We start from the raw sequence: 17500 nt of genomic DNA on the forward strand, positions 1-17500 counted from the left end.
TTTTTGTATTTTAGGGAAGGGTCTACAAGGTGTTCAGGTTCTCACTACTAGATGGGCTCGTATTGATCCGCCTGTTTACAGCCTGCCAAGAGCTGGGAGTACAGGCACATGCCACCTCGCCCAGTCTCATAAAAAACAATCTTTATAAACTCGTAGCTGTACTTACATCCCACTTTTATGATGATATCATTGTTTTCATACTAATATTATCAGAAAAACATGACAGATAAAGAGACTAGAATAAAGTACCTTTACAAAATGGAAGGTTCAGAACTATGACAATGCATCTTGAAAGAGCTGAAGTGGAGAAAAGTTATTTTTCAAAATTAAATACATGGGGAATGAAGAATAACAGACTATTTTTATAACCTTAGTAAAATATATTGTCATAAATACATCAATTTTTAAACATTAAAGCTTTGTAGTATATACTTTTTCTCTCCAAATCCTAGTGATAAAATTGATTAAGTAATTACGAATTCTATATATTTTTAAACATTTTGTATTTATTTATTTTTGGTGCCAGAAATTGAACTTGGGACTTGTGTTTGCCAGGTATGGAGCTATAGCTCCAGCATCCTCTATACATTTTATTCATTTATTGATAGAGGGTTTCTCTATGCAGCTCGGACTTGTAGTGATTTTCCTGTCTCAGCCTCCTCAGCCCTGGGATTATAGGTTTGTGCCACTAAGCCCGGTTTTGGGGCCAGCACAGCATGCCCAGGCTTCCAGCATGCAGCATGCAGTACCAGGATCAAACTAAGAACCTTGAGCTTGCCAGGCAGGTGCCTAGACTGCCAAGCTAACTCCCCAGACCTCTTCTCTATACACTTCAAAAGGCAAAAAGAATTGAGATATGTTTTTGTATAATGCCACTTCCCCATGGATGAATGTAATCATTATGTACTACAAACATGTACTAATACAATGAAAAAAAATACAGCAATAATATAATTTGCACATAAGAAATTTCAATTCTGTTTTTAACAGGCAATGGACGTTTTGGAGAAATAGCTGTTTAACCCGGGAAGGTGAAGAATGAAAATGGGTAGCTTTTAGTAATAGGAAAACTTTCCAAGCCAGGTGTTGCATGCTTTTAATCCCAGCACTCAGACCACCGAGGCAGGAGGATTCCTATGAATTTGAGATCAGCGAAGGCTACATAAGTGAGTTCAAAGACAACCTGTACTACACAGTAAGACCTTGCTCAAAAACAAAACAAAACACAAAGTATTCCAAAAACTTTTTCCAATTCAGAAATTACAAAGTTTATCCCTCAACATCTACTCTTTTATGAAACTGTCCATCTTCATGCTTGACTCTGGCTTCCCAAATAAATACTAAGAATTCTAATATTAGTAATAATAGTTGCCATTTATTGAAGAAGCTTCACCTACTATATAAATCATTTAGAAGATGAAAATTAAAAAAACAATTGAGAAATGACACCCACCCAGGGGTTACAGAAATGAACACATAATTAAATGCTTTCAAAGAAATTACTTTTGGCTATGTTATCTTTACAAATAATCTGTTGGGGGCTGGTGAGATGGCTCAGTGGTCTAAAGCACCTACTTAGAGCAAGCTTAGTTAAAGCACAGGGACCGCGGTTCAATCCCCCAGCACCACATGCCAGCCAGCCTCGCCCCCTGGTGGGCTGAGCTGCCCCCCACACACATAAAAATAAATAAATAAATAAAAATTTGAAAAAAAATAATCTGTTGGGAGATTATTTCTCTTTCTTTCTTTCTTTCTTTCTTTCTTTCTTTCTTTCTTTCTTTCTTTTTTATTTTTGGCAGAAACGGGGATTGAACTCAGGCCCTTGCGCTTCCCAGGGAACCGCTTATTCTACTGAGCCATCTCCCTGGCCCCCCCAAGAGATCTTTTCTAATTAGCACAACTAATTTGACTCCTTTCATAAAAGTGACCATATTCAACTTTAGTTTTCTCAAAAATTCTTAAGTAATTTTATCGTTTAGAAATAAATTAACATGAACTATAAAATCCCTCGTGGTACTTTTATATACTCTAAAGACCCTATGAAGACCAGCAGATGGTATATAGCAAGCGTGTTCCAAATATTTCTGATATAATGATTGAGTTTTATCGTAAAATAAATCTTATGTACATAAGAAAAAAAACAAATTAATAAATATTTCATAGTGCTAAAAAGGTGTTCAGAATATGTCTTCAGCATCACACTATATCAGAGACAATTTAGTATTAATAGTCTTTGGAAACTGAATGTATTACACTTTGTTGTCAGCCTCCACCAATGATTAATGATCATAATAAACTTAGAACAGAAATGCAAAATTCAGAATTTATTCATTTATTTAGCCAAGAAACTTCTGTGTACTGTATATACAATCTGTAAAATGCTTGTGGAGAAATAAGAGTTTTAGAAGACATTTATTCTGTCTGAAAAGAATACATTTATTCTTTTCATAATTCCTGTCATAATAACAAGTAGGATGGTATTATGGGATAAAACAAGATACAGAACAAATTCAAAACATAAAAAAAGCTCTTTTCCAATAATATCAGAAATTCTTTCTTGGGAGAACTAACTTTTAAATTAGGTCTTGAGAAAAGTACAGAATTTTAAGTGATACCAGTTGAAGGGAAAATATTATAGCCATGAAAGCAGAAGGGGGGTTACTTATGTTCAAAGAATGGTATGAAGTCATACTTGGTTCTAGTACACTGAAAAGGAAATAATAGGTTAGACTTGGTCAAAACTGTAGAGAGTATAGACAGACAGAATGTGAACATGGGAAGTTTAAATCTTACACATCAGGAATAGAGAAACATTGGTACTCTAACATGATCAATGTTAGAAGATTAAGAACTTCTCAATCAATGTCATTGCATCAGTCATGACTACTAATTTATTATTACTTCTAATAGTAGAAATGTCTGAAGCACTGAAGCTTATGTCTTTTACAAATGAAAGCAGCTTCAATATTATTCCTATAATATCACTCTTGCTTATATTCTCACATCTTCTTGTGATGCTGAGGATCAAAACCAGGATGTTGTGCATTCAAGGCAAGAACTGTACCACTGAACCACAACCCCAGCTCATATGCCTTCTTAGTGGGGGGAAAAAAAAAACCCAAACTGACCAAGTGATTGTGCATGGAAGTATACAATGTAGGTATATCTTTGTCCTTCAGACAAAACTGCTGACCTAGGTTTTCACTAGAGAGAATGAAGGCTAGAGGCAAGAAATCCAGATAAAGACTTCTTCTTCTTTTTTTTCTGCAGAATCGGGTATTGAACTCAGGCCCATGCGCTTGCCAGGGAAGCGCTTATTCCACTGAGCCATCTCCCTGGCCCCAGATAAAGACTTCTCTAACCTCCAGGCATCAATATAAAAAGTTTAACCCTAGGATAAAAGAATCAGGAATGGGTGTAACATGATTTAAAAATCAAATAAATACTGGGTTATGGAGGATACTGAAGAGTGTCAGGGTAAGGACGGCATTGCAATGGATTCTCCCACCTGGTAACTAGAATGATGGCATTACTATGAAAAGAAACAGTTAAGTATGGAAATGTGATTGGATATGGGTCCTTTCAGACTCCAGAGATACACAGAAAATTATACTTTTCATTACCCACTTATATAGTGCCAGTTTCTATATAATATTAAGCGGTATCACTCATTTTATTTCTAGGATAAATGAAATCTCTATGTACACTATTATTTGCCAACAATCTGAGTGGATTAACCCAACAAATCACTGACTTGAGACAAAAGTATTGTTTGGGAGGATGAGAGTAAGAACTGATCTATATAGCTCAGGTCTTCTTAAGAATGGATTTCTACTTTCTTTCCATTTACTAACTTTGGTTTACAATGAACCTTGAATTGTTTCGCAGCTAATATTTCCTAACATTGGTGGAAATCCTCTAAATGTATTCTTTTTTTTTTTTTTTTTCAGAACTGGGGATTGAACTCAGGCCCTTGCACTTGCCAGGGAAGCGTTTATTCCACTGAGCCATCTCCCCAGCCGCCTCTAAATGTATTCTAGCAGAACTAAATAATATGTACATGTTGTGTGCCTAACTGTATGTGTTTAAAGTTAGCACATAAGTAAGGATACATACAGAGAGGTTTAGATATCTTTATGGCTAGCCATTGAAAATCCGGTAGGAAAGCAAAGAACAAAGTAAAATAGAGATCCATTACATAATTGAAGCTGGTTTGCAGTATGACATTATATTGTATGTGCAGGAACACTTAAAAGGAGATTAGCTATGCAATGGAATGAAAACTGGATTCCAGTTGATAATAGAGAGCACTATAAACAAATACAGAATAATCAGAAACACAACAGTAAGGTCAGTCTTATGTTTTTCCTTATAAAGTGAACAAAACTCAAATATCTGATAACAACAACTAAAAAATATCTGCAAAAGAAAAAAGACAAAAATACTCTAAGGTTATCATTAAACAGGCCTGCTCTGCTTGTTTTAAATCAACTTGGTTCTTACTAAGAGTTTAACCATATGTGGCCACTGCCAACATCCTGGACATCCTATGTGCTATGGGAGAAGTAGATCCCCGTTACTTGGGACTCCTTAGGGAGCAGGAAATCTAAGTCTTTAGTAGATTGTCATTAAGTCATATGTAGAAGCTTCCTGCTTCTTTATTTTATTTGGCTTTCCTGTATAGTCTGTTCTTTTTAGGGGGGCCAAAGTGGGGGAGAGGAATAGAGACTGAACTCAGGGGCCTTCACACTGAGCTACTGCACCAGATTTTTTTTCCTTATTTTGAGGCTGGGTCTTACATTGCTAAACTGCCCAGGCTGGACTTGAACTTGTGATGGTCCTGTTTCAACCTTCTATACTGCCAAGATTAAGGCACACACCACCACACCTTTATTTGACTTTACTTCTTGTCAAATCCATAGATCTAATACTTATTTTTTAACTTTGTTAACCTTGACTGCTGAAGGAAGTCAAATTCAGGTCTTTTATCTTCCTCAGTGTAGGGAAGATAGCCTTTTTTTGGGTTATAACACTGACAAACTCTTCTGCCTAGTCCTGTCATGCTATACTCTCAGCTGAGATTTATTTATAAAGATAGAACTTACTATAAAGCTAACATTAACTACTCTTTAACATTTGCAGAGTTTACAACTCATTTTACAGTGCTATCTTCTTATCACTGGGGAAAAACTTCAAAAGAGATACAGGATGCCTCTCCATTCCACTAGTATTGTTCTCGAACCTGCCTCTATCATGCTATAAGAAGGTGGCATTAGTAGCATTAGAGCATAAGGAATGTGGGGTCTTTTTAATCACTCAGAGATATTAAAGATTTCAATTATCTGAATTTTATGATAAAAGAAACACTTTGTCATTAATAATAAATCAATTCAAATTCTCAAAGCATCGTATAAATGTAGCCATGCATACTTTTTGATATTACTATAAAACAGTGGTATAGAAATTGCAATATCATGGGATATCACCCTAGTGGCAGAAAGCTTGCCTAGCATGTGTAAGGCTCTAAGTCTGATTCCCAGCAGTGCAAAACAAATAAGAGAGAGAGAAAAAGAAATTGCAATCATATTCCTGGTAATAGGAGTTAAAAAGGTAACATGAGGGATTTAACAAAGATATCAGCAAACTGAGAAGCCTCTGGGGACAGATCCAAAGCTGTTTGATAAAAAGCTTTCATTTTTATGGGAAAGTAGGATTCCATAGGCCATCTTTTAGAAAACAGTTTTTAATATAAGTAATTAATTAAAAAAAACAGTAATACGTTTCAGTTTACTCTGAAGAAACTTATCACTGACCTAGAAATAGCTGAGCTTTGTTTCAGCCCTCTACAGTCTTACTTGGGTTTTCACTTGCCTATTGTTTAGGGTGATTTTAACATTTTAAGATTAACTCAAGACAAATACCTGGCATGTTTTGGTAGACTAATAGGTTATACAACTTTGAAATAAAAAGTCCACAGATCTCTTGAATATATTCTTATTAGATAAAAATATAAATGTTTCAAATTAAAAATGATAAAATAGAACACTGAGAAGCAAAATTAAAATTATTTCACATATAGAGTTTTTGTCCCAACATTAGGTTTAGCATAATCTCTGCAGATATTGAAGAAGGCCACTTAAGAATGAGAAAGAAGGCTTTTAAAAAGAAACTGATATGGTACTTACTAAAAATTCATACACATCAGAGATTACAATGCCAGAATATTATGAAGGCTACTTTTTAAAGATCTCATTCATAGGGAAAGATTTGGGGCTGGAAGAAACGATCAGTATTAAAGTACATGCATAGTAAGCTGAAGACCTAGGTTTGATCCCCAGCCCAAAACAAAATAAAGTAAGACCAAGTCTTTCATGGCAAAGCTCGCTACTAACAACCTATATGTTGAGGACTTAATTGAACTTTACTTATTCCTAACACATTTAATGAGGTGTCATAGTGTATTACAAAGCAAGGTCCTCATAAATTTTCCACCATAAAAGAGTATTTCTGGAGTTATTAGAAATTAAGCCAATAAGTTGATCTGGAAACAGCAAAGATTATGATCTGATTACTAAGTTCCCTATAGGTTTTTGCAACATAGCAATAGGTTGGAAACTTATGTTTTGATGCAACATTTTGAAGTCGGAAGAAAAAATTCTAAAAGGTCCACTGCAGATTTCTGGGTTGTCTGTAGAATATGATACAAGATTCTTTAACTCACCTCCAGATGCCTTTGACCTTTCTTTCAACTTTTCTGCAGCCATTTCACCATAGCTAGGAAGTTCTGACATCTTCACTCCAGATCGAGCTTCTGCTATTAGCTGACGAGCTCGCTCTCTCAGCTGCCGACGTCGCTCTTCATCTTGCTGCTAAGATATATTGAACAGTTGCCAACTCAGTAATTGACAGAAATGCAATTTCATTTTCAATCTGATCATCATGATAGTAACTGGTTTACAGCATGGTGCTTGGACCACATTATAAATAGGATGCTCTGTATCAGTTGGATGTCACACCATTTTAAAAAGACATCCTAGAATCAGATTTTTAAAAATATTAACAAGTTACTATATTAAAATATCCATTAAAATTTAAACTAAAGAATGTTTTATAACATATTACTGAGAAATATCAATAATTATTTTTTTAAAAAATCCAGTTTTAGAAGAAAGCCACAATGCTGAGAACAGAGTTCCAATTAATATACTTTTAAAAATATAATTTATCTTCTAATAAAAGTATACAGTACTGGCTCAAAATCCTGCTATACTATATTGATCAAATATAGGAGTGATATTTTTCCAAGAATAAGGACAATAAATTAGTACACAATTCTGATTTAAAAATAACCAATAATATCCCAATAGTGCTATGGAATTCTTTTTAGTCATTTCTCTCCTGAAAAAGGAATGCATATTGAGAAGAAAATAAATGTGGTGTAAAATAGGATTTTTGAATATAAAATAATTAAAATCTACAGATAATGATAGCTTTTGCCTTCTAAAAAAGAAGTTATAAACTATAATCAATGTGAAATTGCTTTGTAAACTGGAAAGCATATAAAATAAGGCATTACTATAATAAAGACTGAAATCATCTGGTTCTATATATCTTTACATTGTTATCTTTCCTTAACATCTAACTTCTATAAAATTTCACATCTAGATTGTTTAAAAAGGAAGGGGTTGGTGAATGAAGGCAGGAGACAGGAAAAGGAGTGTTGCAGGGCTGTCCTGCTACAATGTTGTATATGGTTAGATTTCTGGACTTATGTGTAAACATATATAATTCTTTATTCCTATTTTTTAAATATATCTTAATCTTTTTCATCATATTCTGTAGGGACTTAAAGTTTAACATATCAATACTTGATGAAAAATACCTGCTCCATATTATGCCTAAGATGTTTGCTATTCAGACAGAGAGCGAGGTTAAGCTCAACAGCCTAGGATGTAAGGTAATAACAATAAGCTTCTCTTCTGGAGGGTTAACAACCTAAGTTTGCAGACCAAAAATTAGAGAAAAAGGAGGGCCACAAGGAAAGCCAACATTTTGGCCCTAGCCTTCCAAGGTCAATTAAGACTCAGGATATATGAGAACTTATACTGTAATATCATGTAACTCAGTAGTGTCCCAAATTTTCTGATCAAGGAGATTATGGGACCAGAGGAAAGTGATCGATGATGTAGAGTGTGCCTAAGGAGAGTCACCTGGAGAGAAAACATTCTCTCAGGCTTTCACAGAGAGCACACTGGCCAAGCAATGGCCGTGACTCATCCACATGGCTGACACTGACAAAGGATCTACAGTTTGAGGTACAAGGTCTCAGGATAAATCCAGAGGGGATTTGATTGACCTTATCAGATCCAAAAGCTACAATTCTTATTACATAGGTCTTACTTTACCTTGGCCTTAACCATCTAGCAGGAAAGTATAAAAACAAAGTACAAGAAGTAAAGCCATGTTGTTATGTTGAGCTGTAGAGGACTCAGGTCAAAAACTTCTGACACTGCCAGTCAAATGGAAGACCCACTACTATTATGGACTACTGGACTATTTTGGAATATTTTGCTGAGTTCACATACCTATAATATTTAAATGACAGAACTAAACAAAAAAAGAGGATACAGATGAATGACCATTTTGTATCTGTGTATTCAAAATGGTTAGGATATATAGCTACATTCTCTTATTTCAGTGAATAGAGGGACTTGTTCTAATAGTGTTTGTAAATGGGATATCATGTCTGCATATTGTACAACAAATAACCACTAGGAAGACAATATGCAATGTGTTAATTATTGGAACTGTCTTACCAATTTGATTTGAAACTATCTCATAGCTATTTATTTCTCAATAAAATTATGGAAAAAATAAAATAAAATGAAAACAATGACAAAAAAATAAAAAAACAAAAACTATTCAAATGGCAAATAAATACAAATGGCAAAAAAATAAATAAAAGTTCACATCTACACATATAGAATGCTTGTACCATGTAGCTTCTTGTGGGTTTGGATATGTCATTTCCTTTTTCTGGGCTGGGTTTCTTTCATATTATTTAACTCCTAAAATCTATCAAAACTCCTCTGATTGCCACCCCCATCATCACAGATGGAATAAAGTGCTTCTTCTAGTTTCATGTGTGTGTCTTCTTTCTAAAACAATAGTTGCCAAGTTATAACTCTCTAGAGGTCCTTCCTTCCTTCCTTCCTTCCTTCCTTCCTTCCTTCCTTCCTTCCTTCCTTCCTTCTTTCCTTCCTTCTAGAATTGAGTTGTTTAAAGGCCCAAGCTATATGTAATTCATCTTTGTATCTCTGATATTCAGTACATACCTGGTACAACAATAGGTGCTACAAAAGTTTCAAGCATAAAAATTTTCAATTTATACTCTCAGAAAGCTTATGAGGTAGCAGAAAAGACAATATAGCTAAAATATAGAAGTATAATTAAATGCTGCAAAACTCAGAATGTTTTTGGCTGAGGGGCAGATCATGGTTCTAAGCTGGGTATGAAGAATGAGTAGAATCTAGAATGGGAGAAATGGAAGTTGGTGGTCAGCTGGGTCAGTGCAGAAACAATGGCAAGAAGGAATAATGCAAAGCCAAGAAAATACATTGGGGGAAAGAACATAGTCTAGTTTTCTTGTACATAGGAAAAAGAGTGATATAAAGATATAAAGCTGACAGATATTATATAAAAGCCCTGTATAACAGGGTGAAGTGCTTTGACTTTATTAAACTAAAACATAAGGGGCCACTGAATTTTTTGTTTTTGAGGTACTGGGGATTGAAGTCAGAGCCTTTGCACTGAACTACATCCCTAGGCCTTCCATTCCCTCACTTCCAATTTTTTTTTTTTTTTTTGTCTTAAACTTTGAGACAGGGACAGGCTGGCCGTGAGCTCACTTTGTAGCCCAGGCTGGCTTCAAACTGAAAATGATCCTCCTGCCTCAGCCTCCCGAGTGTTGGGATTACAGGCATGTGCCTCCATGTCCCATCCTTTCTCAGCCCATTTTTAAAGTTTTGTGACAAGGTTTTGTTAAATTGCTAAGGTATCCAGGCTGGGCTTAAATTTGAGATCCTCCTGTCTCAGCTTCCTAAAGTGTCGGGATTAAAGATTTAAAGGTGTATACTACTTTGATGTCTGAATGACCAACCAAAGGTTTGAGAAAGATCAATCTAGTAACAGTTCATAATATAGGCAGGCATAAAGGGCCTGGAAAGAAACTACTTAGAGGCATGTGTAAGAGTCCAAGGAAGCTATCAAGAGATACAGTAAGTGGCACTTGGAATAAAAAGGAATGGGATGAAATATACTAGCTATGGAATTGATATATACACTGTATACCAATAGTAACTAGATGTAGGAGGAGGAAAAAATGGCTCAGAAGTATTAAGGTTAGGCAATAAGAACTATGGTGCTAAAAAAAAAATAATAAAATAAAAATTTAAAAATGGGCCAGCCAGATAGCTCAGTAGAGTAAAGTGCCTGCTTAGGTAGAGCACAGCGGCCTGGGATGGATCCCTGACCTGCCCCGCTGGCCCCTCCTGGCATGCTGAGAGGATAGCACACCTAGTCTCAATCCTCAATCGTAATCTCAGTGTGTTTTCAGGGGCAGGGCCAAATAGATCCAGAGAGAAGTTCCAAAGTTCTCAGTGGACACATGTGGACAGTTTCAGTTTCTAAAAGAATAATGAACTGAACCAATGAAATCACAAATTGATTCAATAAAGATTCAAATCAAATATGACAGTCAATAAATAAAATTCATTATCACTTGAGGCAGCCTTTTATACAATTCTTGAAAACTATCTATCAAAGGAAAAGAATTGTCTTTCTAGTAGGAAATGAGCTTTAGGATGCTTAAACAGTTCTAGTTAATGGAAATTATACTTTATAAAATATCAAAAAAATCAACTAATAAATGTTCTTCAAAAGCAGAATTATAAAAATATCAATGTACATCATAATGATTATGGAAATGATTATCAACTGCTATTAAAGTTCTTAGGTAAATGTCTGATGGAACATTTGTGTGTAGACAGTCAATAGTATCATACTACAATTTTTTTTTTTTGAGACTATCTCTGAATTCTGGCTGGTCTTTTAAATTTTTTTTTTAATCTTTTATTCATTTATTTACTTGGTACAGGGTCGCTCTATGCAGCTCAGACTTGTAGTGATCCTCCTGTCTCAGCCTTCTTAGTGTTGGGATTACAGGTATGTGCCACTATACCTGGTTTCAGTGGCCAGTATGGCATGACCAGTGTTCCAGGGCTAGCACAGCATGTGGTACCAGGGAACAAACCTGGGTCCTTGTGCTTGCCGGGCAGGTGCTTAGATCACTGAGCTATCTCCCCTGCTAAAGACTGCTCTTAAACTTACTCTGTAGCACAGGCTAGCCTCTAACTCAGCGATTTTTTTGCCTTAGCCTCCTTAATGCTGGGATTACAGGCATGTGCCACCACACCTGGCTTGGATTACATTTTCTATGTATCTCTCATATCACATGCTCTTTTGTAATGTGACCTTGCCACTCTTTCAATAAGAGGTAGAGTTGAATTCTTCTGGGCTCATTTTATATGGTCAGTAGAATGTGGAGATGTTGCAGGTGATTCTAAGGCTAGGTCAGAAAAGGTCTAGTTTTCTTTAAATTCTTGAATTCTGCATACTTCTTGAAAGTTCAGATGTCATACTGTTGGATCACGCAGGCACAGGTGCTAGACATAAATGAAGAAGCCTTTAGACCTCTGTGGTAGGCCACTTGCTTAGCATGTATAAGTGTTGACTCCTCAGGACCAACATTAAGAATAGAAGAGAACACAAAAAGAAAAGCCTTCAGTTTATCTTGGTTTCTAGCCATTTCGAAATACTTCAGCTGTTCAAATCCTTCCTGTTGAGGCCTCAGACACTGTGGAACAGAGAAAAAGCATTCCCAACTCTATCCTGACTCACAGAACCTGTGAGCATATAATAACACTGTTTGATGTGATCTGTTACATAGTAATAACTTGAGCATGTATTATATATTTAAGTGAACATCACAAAGATTAACTTTAGTTGCAAGGGGAAAAAAATCTAATTTAAAAAAAGTTAGATCAAAGCTAGTTTCCAATATTAGAGACCATTAATCTACAGTTGTCCTTATCATCATTAATGTTACATTGTTCATATGTTTTTTGATATGAAGTACATAAAGTACACACTACCTATAATATTTCACCCTTGACTAAGCTTTTAGAATTTCCAGTATTGTAAACACAGGGGAAGACTGGGCATGGTGGCTCACACCTGTAATCCCAGTGCTTGGGAGGCTGAGAACAGGAGAATCACTACGAGTCCAATCTATGTAGTGAGACCCTGTAGATTCTGTCCTAAATGCACAAAAAAGAAAGAAAGAAGGAACATCCACAGGGGACAGAGAAACATAGTGAAGGACAGTAAGAAAGCAACCAAACAAATCTAGAAATCAAGATATTCAAGACAACTGACTTGGTCTCTTCACTACATTAGAGTTAGGAAAACAAGCAGGCAACAAGAAGCAACTAAATAACCACCACTATCCAAACAGACAATTCAGCCAGATATAATATATAGTCTATACATATATATCTAAATTATATACTGGTTTGGATTAGCCAGCTGTAAAATATATTTTTGAGTCAATTAGAGAAATCTGTATATAATCAGTATTAACAGAAAGGAAGCAGCAACATGTTTGAAGAAACAATTTACACAACAATGACCTCATTCTGATGAAATAAACACACATACACAAAGTTGTAATGGTCGAGACTTCAGAGAATCAAAATGTTATCATTTTCTTTTTGTTTCATTTTCTAATTTTCTATAATACAAATGCATTACTCTTGTAATAACAGTTATTTTGTAATAATAGTTATTATTACCTTAATAGTAATAATAGTTAATACATTAATTTCAAAAGGAGGAAGGAAAGTGCTGAGATGGCATTTCTGACAATGATGGCATATTAGGAGCAAAAGAAAAAAGGTCTAACGTTGAAAGGAAATTTTCTTCGTACAGTACTTTGGAAATGAAATCTTACTCATAAGTACAGTAGTAAGTTGAAGTGATCAGAGTGAGACTGAGATACAAAGATAATATATAAAAATCTTAGCTCACTGTTGGCATTTCTGAACTTGGAAAAATATATTAGCAGTAACAGAAAATGTAAGCTTGACAGTGACATTAGTGATGGTTGCTGGCATTTCTTAAATTTTTATGTGCTAAGTGTTTCACATACATGATCTCACTTATTCTCACAATCCTATTTTTTTTTTTTTTTAACCAACAAGTATATTTAGGCCTCAAGTCCCACTGTCATACAGGTAGAAATGAGGTCATGTCTGAGCTAGGAGGTGGACCCATGTCTGCTTTGACTTCATAGCCCTTGCTCTTTTTTTTTTTTTTTAAATTATTTATTTACTTTGTGTGTGTGTGGCCAGTTCAGCCCACCAGGGGGCGGGGCTGGCTGGCATGTGGTGCTGGGGGACCGAACAGTCCCTGAGCTTTGCTTAGCTTAGCTTGTTCTAAGTAGGTGCTTTAGACCACTGAGCCACCTCTCCAGCCCAATAGCCCTTGCTCTTAACCACCAAACTATTTGATCCAAAAAGTATCAAATTATATGACATATGAGGAAAATTGAGCTTTTACTAAACTTTCATTTTTCAAACTTAAGAAAAGTTAAGAGCACTAATAAAAACCATTATTAATATGCCTCAGGCAACTAGGTTTAAGTGAATTTCACTCCGTGAATAATAACTTCTTACAGGGCTGAAATTTGGCGATTCAAACTAAGATGGAGTGGTTTTGGGTCATTTTAACTGAGTTAAAATGAAATAAATAATTCTGCCTTTCTAAATATGAAATAGAAATCTCATTTTTTTCCTCAAAGCTACCAACTCCCCTTTCTCTTCCCCAATAATACTCCCACCTGCAGATTTTTCTGAGCTTACTAAGAGTGCAATTTAAAGGAGAAAATCATTAGTAAAACCAACTCTAAATACTAATTACCACACTTTATCAATTTCCATGTAAATTGTTTGTTTGTACTTTTTTACCCATCATTGTTCTCTACACAATAGAAAAATGCAAATTAACAAATCAGAATGCCACTCTAATGGGACTTTCTGTTTATAACCATTAGCCCAGAGGTGTGCTGTAATTCAATTCTCAAGTAGCAAGATTTAGCCTCATTAACAGACTGCAAAGGCAGGTTACAACTCATAAAACCCTACAGTAAACAAAGTTTATGGACACAGCACAAAATCTTGAGCCTGATTGACAGAATTCTAGTTCCCTATCAGATTGCCTTAATTTACTTTTCTACTAATGTCCTAACACCACAGAGACAATTCTGTTCGGCCTAGAGCGCTCCAGTGGGATGGCATATCTGCATTGTTTGTTTTCTCACACTTTAACTTTCCTTAAAAAAATAACCAACTGTGAAAATAAAACTTGATTGTTAAAATCTTGAAGGAAATGCTATAATTAGAGCAACTGATTATGTGATCAATTTTATTTTAATTGACCAAACTAATTTTTTGTTTAATCAATTAAAATAATTTTGTTTTTTGTGTTTTTTTAGTTTAATTGACTGAACTAGTTTTTTAGGTTAAGTTACAGACTAAGAAGTCTCTAGATTCATGCTAGATAAAATATTTCATTTTAATTTTTATATGTAGATCCAATTATGTCAGTTTGTACAGTAATATGTAAAGAATGGAAGGCAAAAAATGTATTTTTTTTAACTAAAAGATGTTGATCATATCCAAAGATAACATGTTCAGAAAGGGAGGGGCAATGATGACTTTATTAATTTACTATAGCATTCAGCACAAAATGCTCAAATATACAGGTAAAATTTCTGACAATGATGGTTTGACTGAATCTATATAAGTACAGAAATGTGTTTTCTGCTACCTATTCTGACTATTCTACATTCTAAAGAAGACAGTGAATTGCTATTAAATAAATCATTGATTTACTAGCATACTGAAGGGGACTAAAACTACCTGAAAACAAATGGGAATCTTTTTACTGGGATGCAGCAGTAAAACAACTTAGAAGGCTGCTGTCATTAAAAGCAAAAATATACTTGAAAAATTCAACACAGGAAATCTACATTTTTCATTTACTTGCATAGACTAAACTTAAATTGAAGTAGTTTAGATTTTTCTATTTCTAAGAATGGCTCTGATGAATCTTACCTTTTTCTGTGTAGTATTAAGAGTTGGACTGATTTATACACCATAATTTCTCTAAGAGGGATATACTCTTTAGAGAGTTTGATGAAAGCTGAATTTTTGGTAGGCTTCTCTTGATGACATCTTTTTACAAATTATAACGAATTTTTTAGCAAGTATCAGTTCTATGTGCTTTTACACACACACACACACACACACACACACACACATTTATTTATTTTTCATTGTTCATTGAGATAGCTACTATCACCTTGATTTGTTAGACACTGGCTCTCACTTAAATATACTGTCCAAGATCACACACAACTTGTAAAATGAACGGTAAGAAATACATTCAATGTCTATGCAATTATACTGCACTGGCCTATTACATATCTGGTTTTAGAGGATTTATCTGAGGCCCTAATGTTATTCTAATTTCTAGAAATCCCAGTTCTTTATGTATATTTGGTCCATTTGAATAAATTTAAATTTCCCTTTGTGCTGCTCAGAATGACAAGAAAGTTGTTTGTTTATATTTACTTAAAACTTAGGTTTCCAACTTTAGATTATAAGTCTTTAAAAGTTATGACTATTACACATTGATGCTTTTTTCTTCTTTGCTAACATCTTCAGAAGGCTAAAATCCTGCTGTAGTGCAAAAAGACTGCTAAGGTGCAAAAAAGAGCCCATATTCCAACAAACCAAATTTAAAATATTCAAATAAAAGATGGATCAGAACTATTTTAGATGTAAACTGAAAAAGTGTATAGCCCTTCAACAGCCTATCTTCAAGTTTCTATTTTCCTTATCGATCTGAAATGGTCTACAATCTGCTATACATAGATGCACTAGTAAAACTTGACAATTTAAGGACAAACTCTTCGAGAATAAGTAATGTAATTCCTTGTTTCCTTTCCATAAAAATGTACTGGTATGCAATTTTTATATTTCACAGTTCACCGACATCTAGGCAAGCTTTCTTCTACTGCTTCAATGGTGCTACTTTTAATTTTATCCTCCTTAGTTGTAGTAATTAAAGTGATCAGCAGTGGCATCCCAGCGGCTTTGACACAGCTACAACCCCCTAGCAGACTTGCTTTTAAAGAGAAGGGGAAGAAAAAGACTAAAGTTTCATTTCACAGAGAACAAGAAAATCAACCTTCTCCAGTCCTCAACTTTATTCAATTGTTCTTTCAGCAGCCTTTGGATCTTAAGAATCAAATAAAAATGGCTGCCATGGGGGGTCCTTTTTATACTTGCCGCAAATGTCACCGACTGACATTATTTTAGCCAAAAAATGATGCCATGGATTTGTGAAGGTGAATTAGAACATGAGAAACTGTCAGTGTAACTGCTGAGCTCATTACCCACCCAAGGATATCTTTCATAACATTAAATATTTTTATTCAGTCTGCTGAAAAACACAGATTTTGAAGTTTTTCCATTGAAGAGACACAAGTCTTTGTTGGGAAATAAGCTTTAATAAAACTTTAAAAACATATCACATCAAATAATGTATTTTGCATCCTTACTCTTATACATTTAGAGCATAAAAGTATTTTATTTCCACTAACAAAAGCCAACTTCCACATCTTTTACTTCCCTCAATAACACAATATCCTATGCTTATTTGTGTTGCTTTTTGTTTAGTAGTTTTAGTAACTGAACTATATTTAACTGGGCTAAGTAAACTTTAATCTTTTTTTTTTTGAAAAAAGAGTTTTACTTAGTGTTGCTAATATTTTCAGTATTCTATTTTCTAAGAAGTTGTTGATATTGTGCAATTTTGTAGTAAAGAAATAAACATTTGGTATCCTTTCATCAAGATAAGAAGCAAGGCTCTGTTATTAGGCATTCAAAATGGATGTGCTTGTGTGTGTGTGTGTGAGAGAGAGAGAGAGAGAGACAGACAGACAGAGAGACAGAGAGAGAGAGAGAGAGAGAGAGAGAGAGACAGAGACAGAGACAGAGACAGAGAGACAGAGAGAGGTGTGACAGAGAAATGTGTGAGAAAAAAAATGAGAAAAAAACGTGTTTCAGGCAGGGATTACCAAAGTGTACCTAGTATAGTATTAATTTCTTAGAGAGACAGAGTAAAACTATAAGATTTTTAAAGATTTAGGTAGAGTCGCAGATATTTTACTGTCAACTTGAGCAACTCTTGACTGAATAAACAGGATTTAGGATGAAACATTAAAACTGTTTAGCAGATCTTTTCAACTCATTTCAAACTTTTCTTATGCTGGTTTGTAATATAAACAGACATGCTTATAAATGGCCACACCTGC

At 34.8% G+C, this 17500-nt stretch overlaps 1 protein-coding gene across 8 annotated transcripts in view; it reads right to left on the reverse strand.

Annotated features, from left to right (window-relative positions):
• Positions 1–17500, reverse strand: part of Ehbp1 (EH domain binding protein 1) — a 386641-nt gene that overhangs the window by 64770 nt on the left and 304371 nt on the right. For 6 of the 8 annotated variants that reach the window (XM_023720824.1, XM_023720823.1, XM_004636169.2 and 3 more), the window contains one exon: positions 6722–6869. In XM_023720824.1, coding sequence (XP_023576592.1) covers positions 6722–6869 — 148 coding nt within the window. The remainder of the gene's footprint in view (positions 1–6721; positions 6870–17500) is intronic. The other 2 variants (XM_023720828.1, XM_023720825.1) reach the window with 1 other exon arrangement.

This window comes from Octodon degus, unplaced genomic scaffold (genome assembly GCF_000260255.1).
Source record: "Octodon degus isolate 3935 unplaced genomic scaffold, OctDeg1.0 scaffold00078, whole genome shotgun sequence".
Lineage (NCBI taxonomy): Eukaryota > Metazoa > Chordata > Mammalia > Rodentia > Octodontidae > Octodon > Octodon degus.